Here is a 12,994-nt window from a genome sequence, read left to right on the forward strand (position 1 = left end):
TTCTGAGTTTAGAATCAGCCACCACAAAGATTCTACCCTTGTAGTGTATCAACCCGTCAACCACCTTGTACCTTTCGTCATGAAAAGTACCTTCAATGATGCTGATTGCCAACTGATTTTTGGCATAATCAGCGAGCAACATGTCCTTCCAATCAGCAGTGAGCTCACACAATGAACTCAGATGAGGTCTCCTAGATAGAGCATCAGCCACAATATTGTTTTTCCCTTTGACATACTCAATGTCAAAATCGTAAGCTTGAAGCTTACTCACCCATTTTTGTTGTCTCTCGTTCAAATCCTTCTGATGCATGAAGTGCTTGAGACTATTGTGATCAGTCTTGACCACAAATTTGCTCCCCACCAAATACTGTCTGAACTTAGCTAATGCATGCATGATTGCAAGCATTTCCTTGTCATAGATGGAGTAGGTCCTTTCAACACCTCTTAATTTTTTTCTCTCAAACACAATGGGATGCTTGTCTTGCATCAAAACAGCCCCAACACCTTCTCCAGATGCATCACACTGTAGCTCGAAGGGCTTGGAGAAATCTGGAATTGCCAAAACCGGACAAGAGCTCATGATCTTCTTAAACTTATCAAAAGTAGTTTGAGCCTTTTCTGTCCAACAAAAAGCTCCCTTTTTCGTGAGGTCAGTAAGAGGAGCAGCGTTCTGTGAATAGCCCTTCACAAATCTTTTGTAAAAACCACAAAGACCCAAGAACCCTTTCAAATGAGTCAAGTTCTTTAGGGGTGGCCAATCAACTATTGCCTTGATCTTTTCGGGATCAACCTTCACTCCATCAGCACTGATTATGTGACCAAGGTAAAGTAGCTCCTTCATTCCAAATTCACATTTGGATTCTTTGGCAAACAAACTTTCTGATTCAAGGATGCTAAGCACTTCCTCTACGTGCTTGAGGTGTTCTTCCCATGTCCTGCTGTAGATCAGAATGTCATCAAAAAAGATTAACACAAAGTTCCTCAACTGCTTCTGAAAGACTCTGTTCATACAAGACTGGAAGGTAGCAGGAGCATTAGTCAACCCAAATGGCATGACTAAAAACTCAAAGTGACCATAGTGACATATAAATGCTGTCTTCTCAACATCGGACCTTCTCATCCGAATTTGGTAGTAGCTTGACCTCAGATCAATCTTTGAGAAGAACTTGGCTCCATGTAGCTCATCTATGAGCTCATCTATCCTTGGAATGGGGTATCGATTTTTGATGTTGCTTTGATTCAAAGCACGATAATCCACACACATACGAATGGTACCATCCTTCTTCTTCACAAGAACAACTGCTGAAGCGAAAGGACTCTTACTTGGACGAATGAAGCCCATCTCCAAGAGTTCCTAAATGTTTTTCTCAATCTCATCCTTTTGCTTCTTAGGGTACCGATATGGAGTTGTGATAATTGGTTTAGCCCCTTCCTTGAGCTCTATGACATGCTCTGAGCCTCATTCGAGAGGTGGCCTAAGAGGTAAATCAGCAAACACTTTACTCTTCCTGGTGAGTAAGGATTGGATATCAGGAGGGTAGTCCCTCTTTGTTTCAACCGGACTAGCTGGGAGAATCATACATTCCGCAGCCCACTCAACTTGATCATGCCGAATCAACTTTGCCATTCGCTTTAATGACACGATCCGAGGTCCACCGTTAGACATTCCTCTTAACACCACCTTCTTCCCATCGGATTGAAACTTGAGCTCCATGGTTTGCAGATTTAGGGAGATCTCTCCAAGTGAACATAGCCATTGAATGCCTAGGATGGCATCCGTATCTCCAATGTTGACTACATAGAAGTCATCCTTGACTTCGTAGTTGCCCAATTGCATAGACATATTTGGGATCTTCTTGGTGCAAGAAATGTGAAACCCATCAGCAACCATAACCTTGAAGCCTTCAAAATCTTCTGTTTGTAGCCCTTTCTTTACCATCACCACTTCATCAATGAAGTTATGCGTTGCTCCAGTATCAATCAAAGCAACTATTCGCTGCCCCTTAATCATCCCTCGAACCTTGAAGGATTCATTTTTTTGAAAGCTCGAAAGTTGAGCCAAGGTACCCCCACTTCCTTTTTCACCTTCAGATTCTTCGGGAACTCTTTCCACTTCGCTGTCATCACAATCTGATTGCTGGTCTGAAGAATCAGAATTGCTTTCTCCAGCTGAATAGTATTCAATTTGATGAATGTTGACCCCCTTTGGGCAAATATGATCTTGGGACCATTTTTCTCTACATCGGAAACATAACCCCTTTCTTCGGAGTTCATTAAGTGTCTCTGGATCCAGCCTTGTGACATGAGTGTTATGATGTTTGAACTCCTTATGGTGAGGTCCCTTTCCTTTATCCTTTTTGTGAAATAATGGCTTGGATTGAATTTTTGCCTTAGGAGCAGCCCACTCCATATTTCTTGCTTTTTTCATTGCCTCTTGTAAGGAGGGTGGATCGAAAGCTTTAATCCAACCCTTGAGTGGTTCCATAAGCCCTTCACTGAATAGGATCACCAACCGCCTCTCGGTGATTCCCGTGACCATTACTGAAAGCCTATGAAATTCAGCTATGTAAGCATCAACTGTGCCATGTTGTCTAAGTTGTGCCAATTCTCTGAAATGCACTTCTGGATCCTTTTTCTCGAATCTCTCTATGAGCCTATTGGTGAACTCATCATAGGTAGTGATCGACCGATGCCCCAAGGTGACTAGACCATGGTACCACCATTCGTGTGCTACCCCATCTAAATGGAGCGTAGCAAACTTGATTGCCTCCTCTTCTGTCATGGGTCTAAGAGCTAGATAGTTGTCTAACTTCTGTATCCAAGCTCTAGCTGAACTACTATCACTCCCATCAAAATGTAGAAGCATAACCTTGTTGATTGCTTGATGCAAATCCCTCTGTACTATTGCTTCCCTATGTTCACAATGTCTCCCATGTCTTTTATTCTTCCTTTTATGGTCCACGAAATCATTGTAAGACATGTCTAACTTGATTTCATCAGGAAGAGACTCATACTCAGCACGATCAAGTCTCAATTGTTCCACAAATGATGCATTCTCTCCCGGATCAGGTTGAGGGTTTACTGGTGCCAAGAAGGTGGGTTTAAAAGGCCTGGAAGAAATGTTTGTTCTATTTGAGGTATGTGGAGCAACATGTTCACTATGCTGGTTGGAGCCGCTGTGTTCTCCGGTGTGCCCTTGATTGTTCTGTGAATTAGAACTTTGACCCATTTTCCCCATCATGAGAGATACCATATCCAATAAGGCATCCATCTTCCTCTCGAACCTCCTTCCCGGACTTGGTGTTCTTTCCCTTCCTTTTCCACTTTCATCCCGATTGCTTGTAAACCTCTTAGTACCACCCACTCGCCTTTCACTGTCCCCCATTTCTGTTTCCGGAGAAGACTCCCAACGAGCCCTCAAAACCTCTAATGCTGTCTGACCTTCAGGAACCTGATACCACTGAAACTGAAACTAACTTGCAGCCTCCTTATCTTCCCTTGCTAAGTATCTTCTTTCTCTGTCACTCATAGAAGGTTTGTTTCACAGGATGGCAGGATGTGAAGCTCTGATACCACTGAAATATCCCAGACCAATTTTTTCAATTTATCAATTACAAAGAGTAATGCAACACACATCCGTTAGGGTTAGCACTTAAACCAAAACGATGAGGAATACAACTCTAACCAAGAATGTACACCAGGATCCCGGGTTGGGCAAGGCGTGAGCATATGGTCAGAGGGTCTTAAAGCATTCTGAAAGTAACTCTAACCAAGAATGTGCCCAAGATGGACTAACATATGGTCAGAGGATCTTGGTGCATGTTGAAAGCAACTCTAACCAAGAATGTGCCCAAGATGGACTAACATATGGTCAAAGGATCTTTACAATTACAATTGCTGAAAGGAAAACTTGACACCAAGCATGTGCTTTCAAACCCAGGGTGGGAATGGAGCTACCATATGGCAGAGATGCTAAGAACTTACAAATGGAATTAAATGTAAATAACAAGCGTGAAATGAAAATGAGAAGAAAAGCTGCCAGTACTACTGTTCAGCTTACAATATGATAGTAAATGCTTGCCAAGTTCATAGGATTAAGACTATACAATGCTGTAACAATATAGAAGGCTCTCCCGGGCTTAACAAAAATGATAAGTCCAAGATATTCTACTCAATGATCAATCTTAATATTCTGATTTATGACAGACCTGCACGTGAAATGCTTAATCAGCAACACCTGGAATCATTAAAATGCTCATTACTCTCTCAATACTAGTTTGAATGACCCAAAACCAAAAGCAATGGCTTCCTATGAAGGAGGCGACCCAACCAATACCAAGAAATCAGACATTAACCCAACATATTATTTAACACGAACCCCAAGGCAAATCCCAGTAGTGACGCCAGGCAAGAATGGCGATTCTTCTCTATAAAATAAAACACTTCATATTAGAATCTGCAAATTTGCACAAAGGAGCGCCCAACCAAAACAAGAGGAAATATGCAATACCCAGAATGAATATGTTTTTATTTTGGATTATATGAATGAAACTACAAATCTGCCCTGCTAACCGCGACTCCCGAAAATGAAATGAACTGCAAATAACTGAACTTCAAGCACAACTCAAGCTACAATGCAATCCCCACTACAAACTCTCACAACTACACTAAATCACCACTAGTTGCTATCTTTCAAGCAAGAAGCCATGCCAAGGCTAGGAGGCATTCATTCCTCGAAGCACCCCTAATACCATTCCGGCAGAGTAACATTACCATAGACATAAGATGCCAAATGAAGGGAAGAGGCCTCCATTTATAAGCTTAACAAGGGATCTCTAGAGGCTTCTAGAAAGTGCACCCTAATTTCACATTTGAATTTTCCTCCAAGAAATGACGCCACTTTTAAAAGCTTAATTAACCTTTATTTTAATTCACTTCTCTTCATAAAGTTGGCACCCCTTTTCATAAGCAAGATTTTAGACCTTAGGAAATATTAAATCCCTTCCATGATGCGTCCACCCTTGAAGACCACCTTTTAAAACAACTTGAAGTGATGAAGCTAGGCCAAGGGGTCAACTTTAAAATATAACATTAAAACATAACATTATTTATATGAAATGAACTTATCTCTCCAAAAACATCCCAAGGCCAAAAGTGACGAAGCCAACTGAACCAACTAAAGAAGAGAACCAACTATGTCGAAATAATTAGGATCATTGCCAGAAATAGAATTTACTAAAAATAGTAAATTCCATAAAGTGCTCAGAACGCAAAGCCGGACATACCACTGCGAAGCCCTTTGAAAACCCAGAAAGAATCCGCGATCCAAACTCTAATTCACGAGCAACAACCACCTCCAAAATTGGAAACCCTAATTTCACCCATTGAGTAGCCTACGGGTCTCCGAAATAGGCCATCGGTCAACTGAAACATTACGCCTGGGAAGGGGACATTACAGTTGTTCCTGGGTAAGCAATACTTGTTGGTTTCGTGTTGTCATGTTGGAGGGGCATTCCTTGGTGGGATGCCCCATCAATTGGCATATATCACAATAGGCCTTCTTTGGGCAGGAGTCTTTCATGTGGCCGTCCGTCTTACATTCCGTGCACCAAAGCTCCCCTTCGTGGGTCTTGCTCGGACCTCCCTTCATAACCTTCAACTCTTTCATCATCCTTAGCATGTCCTCTGGCAGGGCTTGCACCTTTTTGCCGGACTCGCCATCGTTGCTGCTTCCCTTCGAAGAGTCATCATCCTCGGACGAGCTATCCTTCTTCTTTTTCTTCTTGGATGTCTTGGTCTCGCTCTCGAGATCCGTCGCTTTATTATATGCATCTTCGTATGAGGTTGGTGGAACAATTTTCATCTTCTTCCAGAGGGAGTGTTTCAGTTCCTCCACGAACCATCTCTTTTTCAACCCATCCGCTGGTTGACTCTCTTCCCCAACAGTTCCTTGAGCCGCCGACTATAGGCTCGGACTGTCTCGTTCTTGTTTTGCTTTGTGCCATTGATTTCGGCTACTATTTCATTGTCGTCTCTAAGGAGGCGGAACTCTATCTCGAACTCCTTCTTTAGGTTGGGCCATGTGCCGACTTTGGCCTTATCCATATCGGAGTACTAGTCGATGGCCACTCCCCTTAAGGTTGCTGGAAATTGTGTTACCCATTCGTCCTGGTCGGTAACACCGTTCGTTGATCATATGGTTTCGCAGGTGCAGCAATGGCGGACGGGATCTTCCTTCCCGTCGCCGTTAAACTTCGACAACTTTTGTTTACCTGCACCACTCCCATCCGCGCCGGTGGTGTGTGTTGTTTGAGTGACTGGGGGTACGGTGGTTTGTACTTGCATGCTTGGTGTGATGGGTCCCAAGAGGGGGTCCTGCTTGCCGTGTGCCTATGCCTCCTCCGCACCTACGGTTGTACGGTTGCCCTCCCCTCCGTTCTCACCCCCGTCGTCTGTTCGCTCCCTTCGGTGGTCCTCCGTGCGCGGTGTAAGGGATAAATTCCCGAATTGATGCCGGGTCTCTTCGACCATATTTCTTCGTAGCCTTGTTTCCTCCAAAAATTCTTTGTAGCTTCTCACCCTACGGTGTTCTGGCGACATGTAGAAATCTCCTTCAGCTTCTGCTCCTGCACTCTCCGTGACACCTCCTTGGTTCCCTTCGGGCAACCCTTCGGCAGGTCGTCCTTCAGCAAGTTGCCTCAGCCTCCGTCTACGTTCTACTTGTTCCAGAATCAGGGCTTTGTGTGTGGCCTCCCACTCCTCACTTTGTGCCTTCTTATTTCTATCCTTATTTAATAAGCCGGGCATTAATTCCCGTACATAATGTAGGAGTGTTCTTTATTTTGCCCCTGAGGCTCAAGGTTCAAGTTTCCCATCGTCGCTTGCCATTAGGCTCCTCTTCCCAGCAACGGTTGTTTTCTTCATACTCCCGGAGGACCTATTGGTGTTGCTCCTCACGTTGGGTTTCCTCCCTTCTGTGCTTGTGGGCAAGGGTTGCTTGGGCTAGGAGACGCAGGAGTTGGTGCAACAACCTATTTGCGGCCGGGTTGACGTTGAGAGCGTCCCAAACTACACCCTCGGGTACCTCTTCTTGTGTAGCCTCCCCTTGTACGAAAGTCTCTATAGCCGCTTGGAACCAGATCACTAAGTCACCTGTCAATGCGTTCTCCCCTTCGTAAAGTTCTCTTAGTCGGCTATCATCCCCCTCGGTGCTATTGCCAATGGGCTGGCCCATTATCCTCTGTAGGCCATTCACACTCCGTGGCTACCCAGATTCAGACGGCAACGGCTCCAGATGTTTACCCTGTGGGGTGTGTTATTAATATTGCATATCAACAGTTAGATGATAACCATAGGATAGAATAGTAACCAGAAACTCAAAGCAATGCTTTCATTAATGCCAAAATGTCTAGTACAATAATCATTCTCTGCATCAGTGTATCCAACAACAAGTACAAGAGCATATATAAAGACACGATCAAGGGTTGCGGTTACCACCCGTGGGGAACCGTCGTGCAATGGACAACTAATCTTGACAACACTAACATACTTAACCAACGTAGCTTAACAAGTAGTACAAAGCCCATTTTACGACCAACACAGCAATTACATCAGAAAAGCATGACCATGCCCAACACATAAACAAAGAATACAAGTGATTCACCACTCTTAACTCCTAATTTGGTTTTGAGGTTTGATTGTTTGGCTTTATTTGTGTAATGTTACCAAACACAACTAAGACTTAGAGTTATGAACCTACTAATTGTCCTATCTGTAGACCCATTATTACTATTCATTAACAGCAATCTATATTGCCTCCTTATCGCTACCCCAAAAAATTATTATAAGCCATTTCTCAAGCAATTTTTACATGTTCTGTTAGCTTATGAATAGAAGTCAGAATCTCAGTGTAAAGTCCCTTCGAATGGAATTTAACAACTTACAATTAGAATTGCATAGAATAAGAGCAGACAATTTAGTATATCTGGACTCTTAGGAAATCTAGCAACAGCCTTCAAACATCTTCCAGGCATCCAAAATTGCTATTCCCCAATTTAAATTTCCTATTTAATGCAGCTCCATTTTTATTGCTCAAAGTCACTTAAGCTAAGTGGCTGATTATATTTATGCCTCCAAGGTGGACAACTAGTTTATATTCAAACAATAAATACAGAATAACATCATACACTTCTTTCAAGGCTGCGACTAACACATATATCTCCAAATATCACTCCTTTCAGGTGGACTCTAAATGAGATGGCTAGGGCTAAATAAACCCTATTATGGAGCGCTCTTGTCCTTTGGTGTTAACAAAAATCTCCAAATCCACCTGCATCCAATATGCTCCACATAAAATTATTATTTGTAAACAAATCTCAATAATTCTACCTTTAGCACAATATCAACTAGGATGATATCTCTCTTTTAGCACAACTCTTCCAACATCAAACTGTGATCTTTTAGCACAACTTGTGACCTGGAATGAATCCTGCTGTATTGGCTTGGGAAGATTTTTCACCCCCAAAACCAATCTTCACCTTAGGCTTTTCGTCCTAGGGCAGTAATTTACTCAACTTGACAACTAGGGTTTCCATGAAATAGCAAATGTCAAAAATATCAAGAATGAGAAAATTACTTCTCTCAACCTCCTTTTATAACCCCTTCGGATCTCTCTAGAAGTCATATTAAATAACAATTTAATTACTTTGTAAAAAATTCATATTGCCCCTCATAATAAAGTGACTTTTGCGTTAATTTATTTTAGAACCATATGAATCATTTAATAAATAAAATATTTATATTTTTGCACAGCCATCAAGTTACGGAAAATAATAAAATGGTCCAAATATGATTTTTGACCATGCCAAAATTACCTTAAATTCTCAGGTAATCTAACTTTATGAAAGATAGTGCCTTCCATAGATAGCAAATTTCTCTGTGAAGTGTGGACAAATCTTAGAATGTTGAAATTTCATCCAGAAAGTACTGTTGGACTTATCTTGAGTAAGTGTGCTCACTACCATTGTCAGAAGTATTTTTTGGTGAAGTTGGCCTTCTCCAAGGAATCTTGGAACTTTCCAAGAATGTTGAAATAGATTGAAAAGGGGACATTACAGTCCAACCTTCCCAAAATTGCATGTCCTCAAGCAATGCCATCTCAATTTTGATTGATCTCCGTTAAACCTAACATGATTCCAGGATCCCAAATCAATCTCAGGATCACTGCACAATGCTTTTGCTGCACCACTCTGATTAAAATTGGAATATGAATGTAAATTACTCCTATTTTCATTTCTTGTGTCTCAGAATAATAAGCCAAGCTAAGATACTCACAAAATCTAGATTCTTCTTTTGTAGAAGGGAGTACCTCATACCAGAGTGTCCTATCAAATCTTTTATCTATCCCACTCTTATGCATCATCATAAACATTGTCAAGTTATTTTCATGTGGGCTGAAAGTAAAAATATGAGCATACCTCATCATATCATTGAATTACCATTGCTCCATTTTGACTATTAGTCTTGGGTGACCCAAACAATCACCTGGGTCCCATATCTTGCTACGGTCACAAGCTGGTCACAAGCTATGTTATTAGAAATGGAAAATATCTCAACATCCATCCCAAAAAGTTGATTATCAAATCATAACTTTGTCTCCATGTCAAGAAGTGGGTTAGCAACAAATTGCTCACGGAATTTTTTTGTAGCAGCAAGCTGATCTTTTGTCTTTGTAATTGTTTCCTTGCAAACTGCTTGAACAGGTGAGATGATAACACTTTGCTCAAGCAATAAATCATTAATTCCATACCTTCAAATGACTTATCAATAGTTGCTGATTTAGTAAACTCCAAATCAGCATATCCTTCAATCTCAGAACTGCCATGAAGACTCATTTACTCCTCACTTGCAGAAGCACCTGAAAATTAAACTTCATAATCGTTTTCAGCTAAGACACCTTCCTGTTGTGCATTTTTAAATTTCACTTCATATGTACTTTGCATTGAGGCATGTCTTTCATATTTTACTCCAAGATTGGCGGAGCATTTATCTTTTTGTTGTTGTTTTATCAGTAAGATCAACACCATCATTCATTCTTGGTCATCTTATGTAGTGTAATGTCCCCTTCCTAGGTGACATGTAGTTGAGCAAGGATTGGCCTATCATCTGGTTTCCGTAGGGCAGTGGAGTGACGAGGGAACCCATTCAGGAGTCATGGAGCCTTTCAAGGGGCTTTGTGAGCTGATTCAGATGTTCAAACGACAGTTCCTACTTTTTAGGGAGGTCTCCTATTTTTTAGGGAGAATTGGCAGTTAACAGGTTGACCACCCGAGGGACCACGGAGCTGAGCAAGAGCCTCTCAGACAGTTTTTGGCACTTTGAGCGAGGTAACTATTTTTTAGGGCGAGTTCCTATTTTTTAGGAGGAACTGCCAGTCAGCCTGCAAAGGTTCAATCGTCAACAGTGATCATAGCACTTTAGACGAAATTCCAATTTGAGCCCCGGATCTCATTTTATTAATAAATAAGGAAACATTTTGAAATATTTTAATATTTCCTAAGTTTGGATTTAAATGATATAATAATCACTTTATGGGGAAATAAGATATAATAATTCATACCAGGAGTTGGGTTTGTTAGTACAAAAACAATATAAAAATTATATATATATATATATATATATTATATATTATATAATAATTGATACCAGGAGTTGTGGCAATTCCAAATATACCATCGCGGAGCTGTTCGGAACAATATATGAGCCGAAATTTGACGTTGAAGACACGAAGATAGGAAGCACTGACGCTGAAGACACAAAATGTTACATAGCAGAAGCAGACGGAGGAGTTGGAGTCGGAGGTGGACCCCAAGCGAACCAAATGCTGTTCCACATACGACCCTCATACCCGAATTGTATTTAGGCATATGGGGGCCTATATAGCCGAACCCCGTAACTTAGATTTCCAGCCAATGTTTGTTGTTGGAAAACAATAAAATGACGCGACTTCTTTTGAACGAATTGGAGACACTGTGTTTTTTTGTTTTGTGCTTTGTCAAGAAACCTTATGGGGTCTAATCACTAGGCCAATTAATAGGGATTTTCACCGATTTTTGTTTTTAAGGCATTAATCTCTGTCCAAGGGGTTGAGCTTAATTGGTTAAAGCATTGATTTCACATTGTGGATACCCAAGTTCAAATCCCAAGGGGACATCCAATATGGAATTCTAGGTTGTGACTCTTTGTCTTCCATGGATGGTTTCTTGTGTGGTTGCTCAAAAGGGGCTAGAACTAGTCTCATTTTTGTACTTGCAAGGGCTTGTATTGGTCTCATGTTGATGAATGTATGAGCAGAATATTGCAAACGATTAGCAATATAGAAAAAAAGGAATTAACCTCTGCAACATCCTTAGAGAGAGAAAAAGAGGTGCTGCATGGATAATGAAAAATGTGTGGTTGCTATTTTCATGTAACATGAACTGCCTGGTCTTCTATCGTTTTCTTTCATTTAGTGTAATCACATTGCTGGTGTGTTCAAGTTTGTCCATTTTTTGTATCGTTTTCTTAGTGTAATCACATTGCTGGTGTGTTCAAGTTTGTCCATTTTTTGTGCGGATTATGTTGAAGGAGATCTCTTTCCTATGTAATTGTACTATTATTAATTTTCTTTTTCACAAATTGTAAACACACTGTGTTCCAGCAATAGCATATTTAGTATGGCAAGATTGACTTTGAAAGCTATAGAGCTATAAAAAACTGGAATGAATCATGCTACATCATTTGATCACCTCTCATTTTTTGGGCTGCTGAAATTTCCCATTGTACTTCTAGGTATTGAAGCCTCAATTCTTGTTTGTATGTTTCCTCCATTGAAGATTTAGATTTATTCTTTTTGATCAATTATTATTGGAGATTTTGGACTGTACTTTTAGTCCATCTTGTTGTCTGTTGGATATTTGTTTTCAAATTGACGGCTTTATAGAATATAGGTCACATTATGGCCTTCTGTTTTAGGAGTTAGTGGTTCGTATGCCATTTTGATTGTAACTCCCACCTTTTACCACTTCCAGATTTTTGTGATGTTCTAATTTGAAGCTTTGATTGAGAATCATCACCTGTTTTCTTTTTTTGATTGAGCAGGTGTCCTGACATAGTCTTGATCAATGGGGAAGATCTTACACCATATAGAGCAGCTAGCAGAGAGATAATGAATGTGCTCAGGCGGTTTGGTACACTAGAAAGGTGCTTATGTATGGTCATTGAATTGATGCACACATACTTATGAGCTCTTTTAGGTTTCTTGTAAAAGCAAGTTGTGTAGGAAGCACAAAATTATGTTGGCTATAACACTAGCAAGCATTATGTGTGTGATATGGTCACTCTGCAGGTCAGGATTGGATGAATGTAGTATAGATATCACATCTGAGACCAAAAAGCGTGCTGCACTAGGGTCCTTTCCCAATCACTTCGTGGGTTTTGTAGTAGGCTTTGAATCTGTAAAGGAATTTGAAAAGGAGCATATGAAAGATGAAACTACTTCAACAGGATGCAACCTTGGACACCTGAGTCCATATTCAGCTTCTGAAAGCAAATGCGAAGGGGTCAGTGCATCTGCTAGGAATATTACTTCAGAGATTGAGAATGAGTTCCATAGTGTTTCTTCTGATGGCAGGAATCTGCTTATGGTTGGAAGCCATTTAGTAGCTGAAATTCGTGCAATTGTGGAGGCAGAGACTGGTTTTCAATGTTCCTGTGGAATCTCCTACAATGTATGCTTTATTTTTCTATTTTATGCAAATCATCGATTTTGACAATACAGACTTGGAAACCACTGTATGACTGCTTTAAAATGTTAGTTATCTGAACAAATTTAAGGAGTAAGTCCCTGAGATTACACTCTACCAATAGAAATAAAGAGTATTAAGTCTTCCACAGTCCATGAAATAAAAAGTAGATTTCCATATAAACCTGTGACATATTTAGGAGTTCATCAAGC

General features: G+C 40.8%; 1 protein-coding gene across 4 annotated transcripts in view; it reads left to right on the forward strand.

Moving 5' to 3' along the window:
- Positions 1 to 12,994, forward strand: part of LOC131052518 (uncharacterized) — a 158,660-nt gene that overhangs the window by 70,093 nt on the left and 75,573 nt on the right. For all 4 annotated transcript variants that reach the window (XR_009107442.2, XM_057987132.2, XM_057987133.2 and 1 more), the window contains exons 4-5: positions 12,139 to 12,240; positions 12,386 to 12,767. Coding sequence is in view for 3 of the 4 variants with exons in the window: in XM_057987132.2 (XP_057843115.2) it covers positions 12,139 to 12,240; positions 12,386 to 12,767 (484 nt within the window). In the remaining variant the exon portion in view is untranslated. The remainder of the gene's footprint in view (positions 1 to 12,138; positions 12,241 to 12,385; positions 12,768 to 12,994) is intronic.

The sequence above is a fragment of the Cryptomeria japonica genome, chromosome 8 (assembly GCF_030272615.1).
Source record: "Cryptomeria japonica chromosome 8, Sugi_1.0, whole genome shotgun sequence".
NCBI classification, from domain to species: domain Eukaryota; kingdom Viridiplantae; phylum Streptophyta; class Pinopsida; order Cupressales; family Cupressaceae; genus Cryptomeria; species Cryptomeria japonica.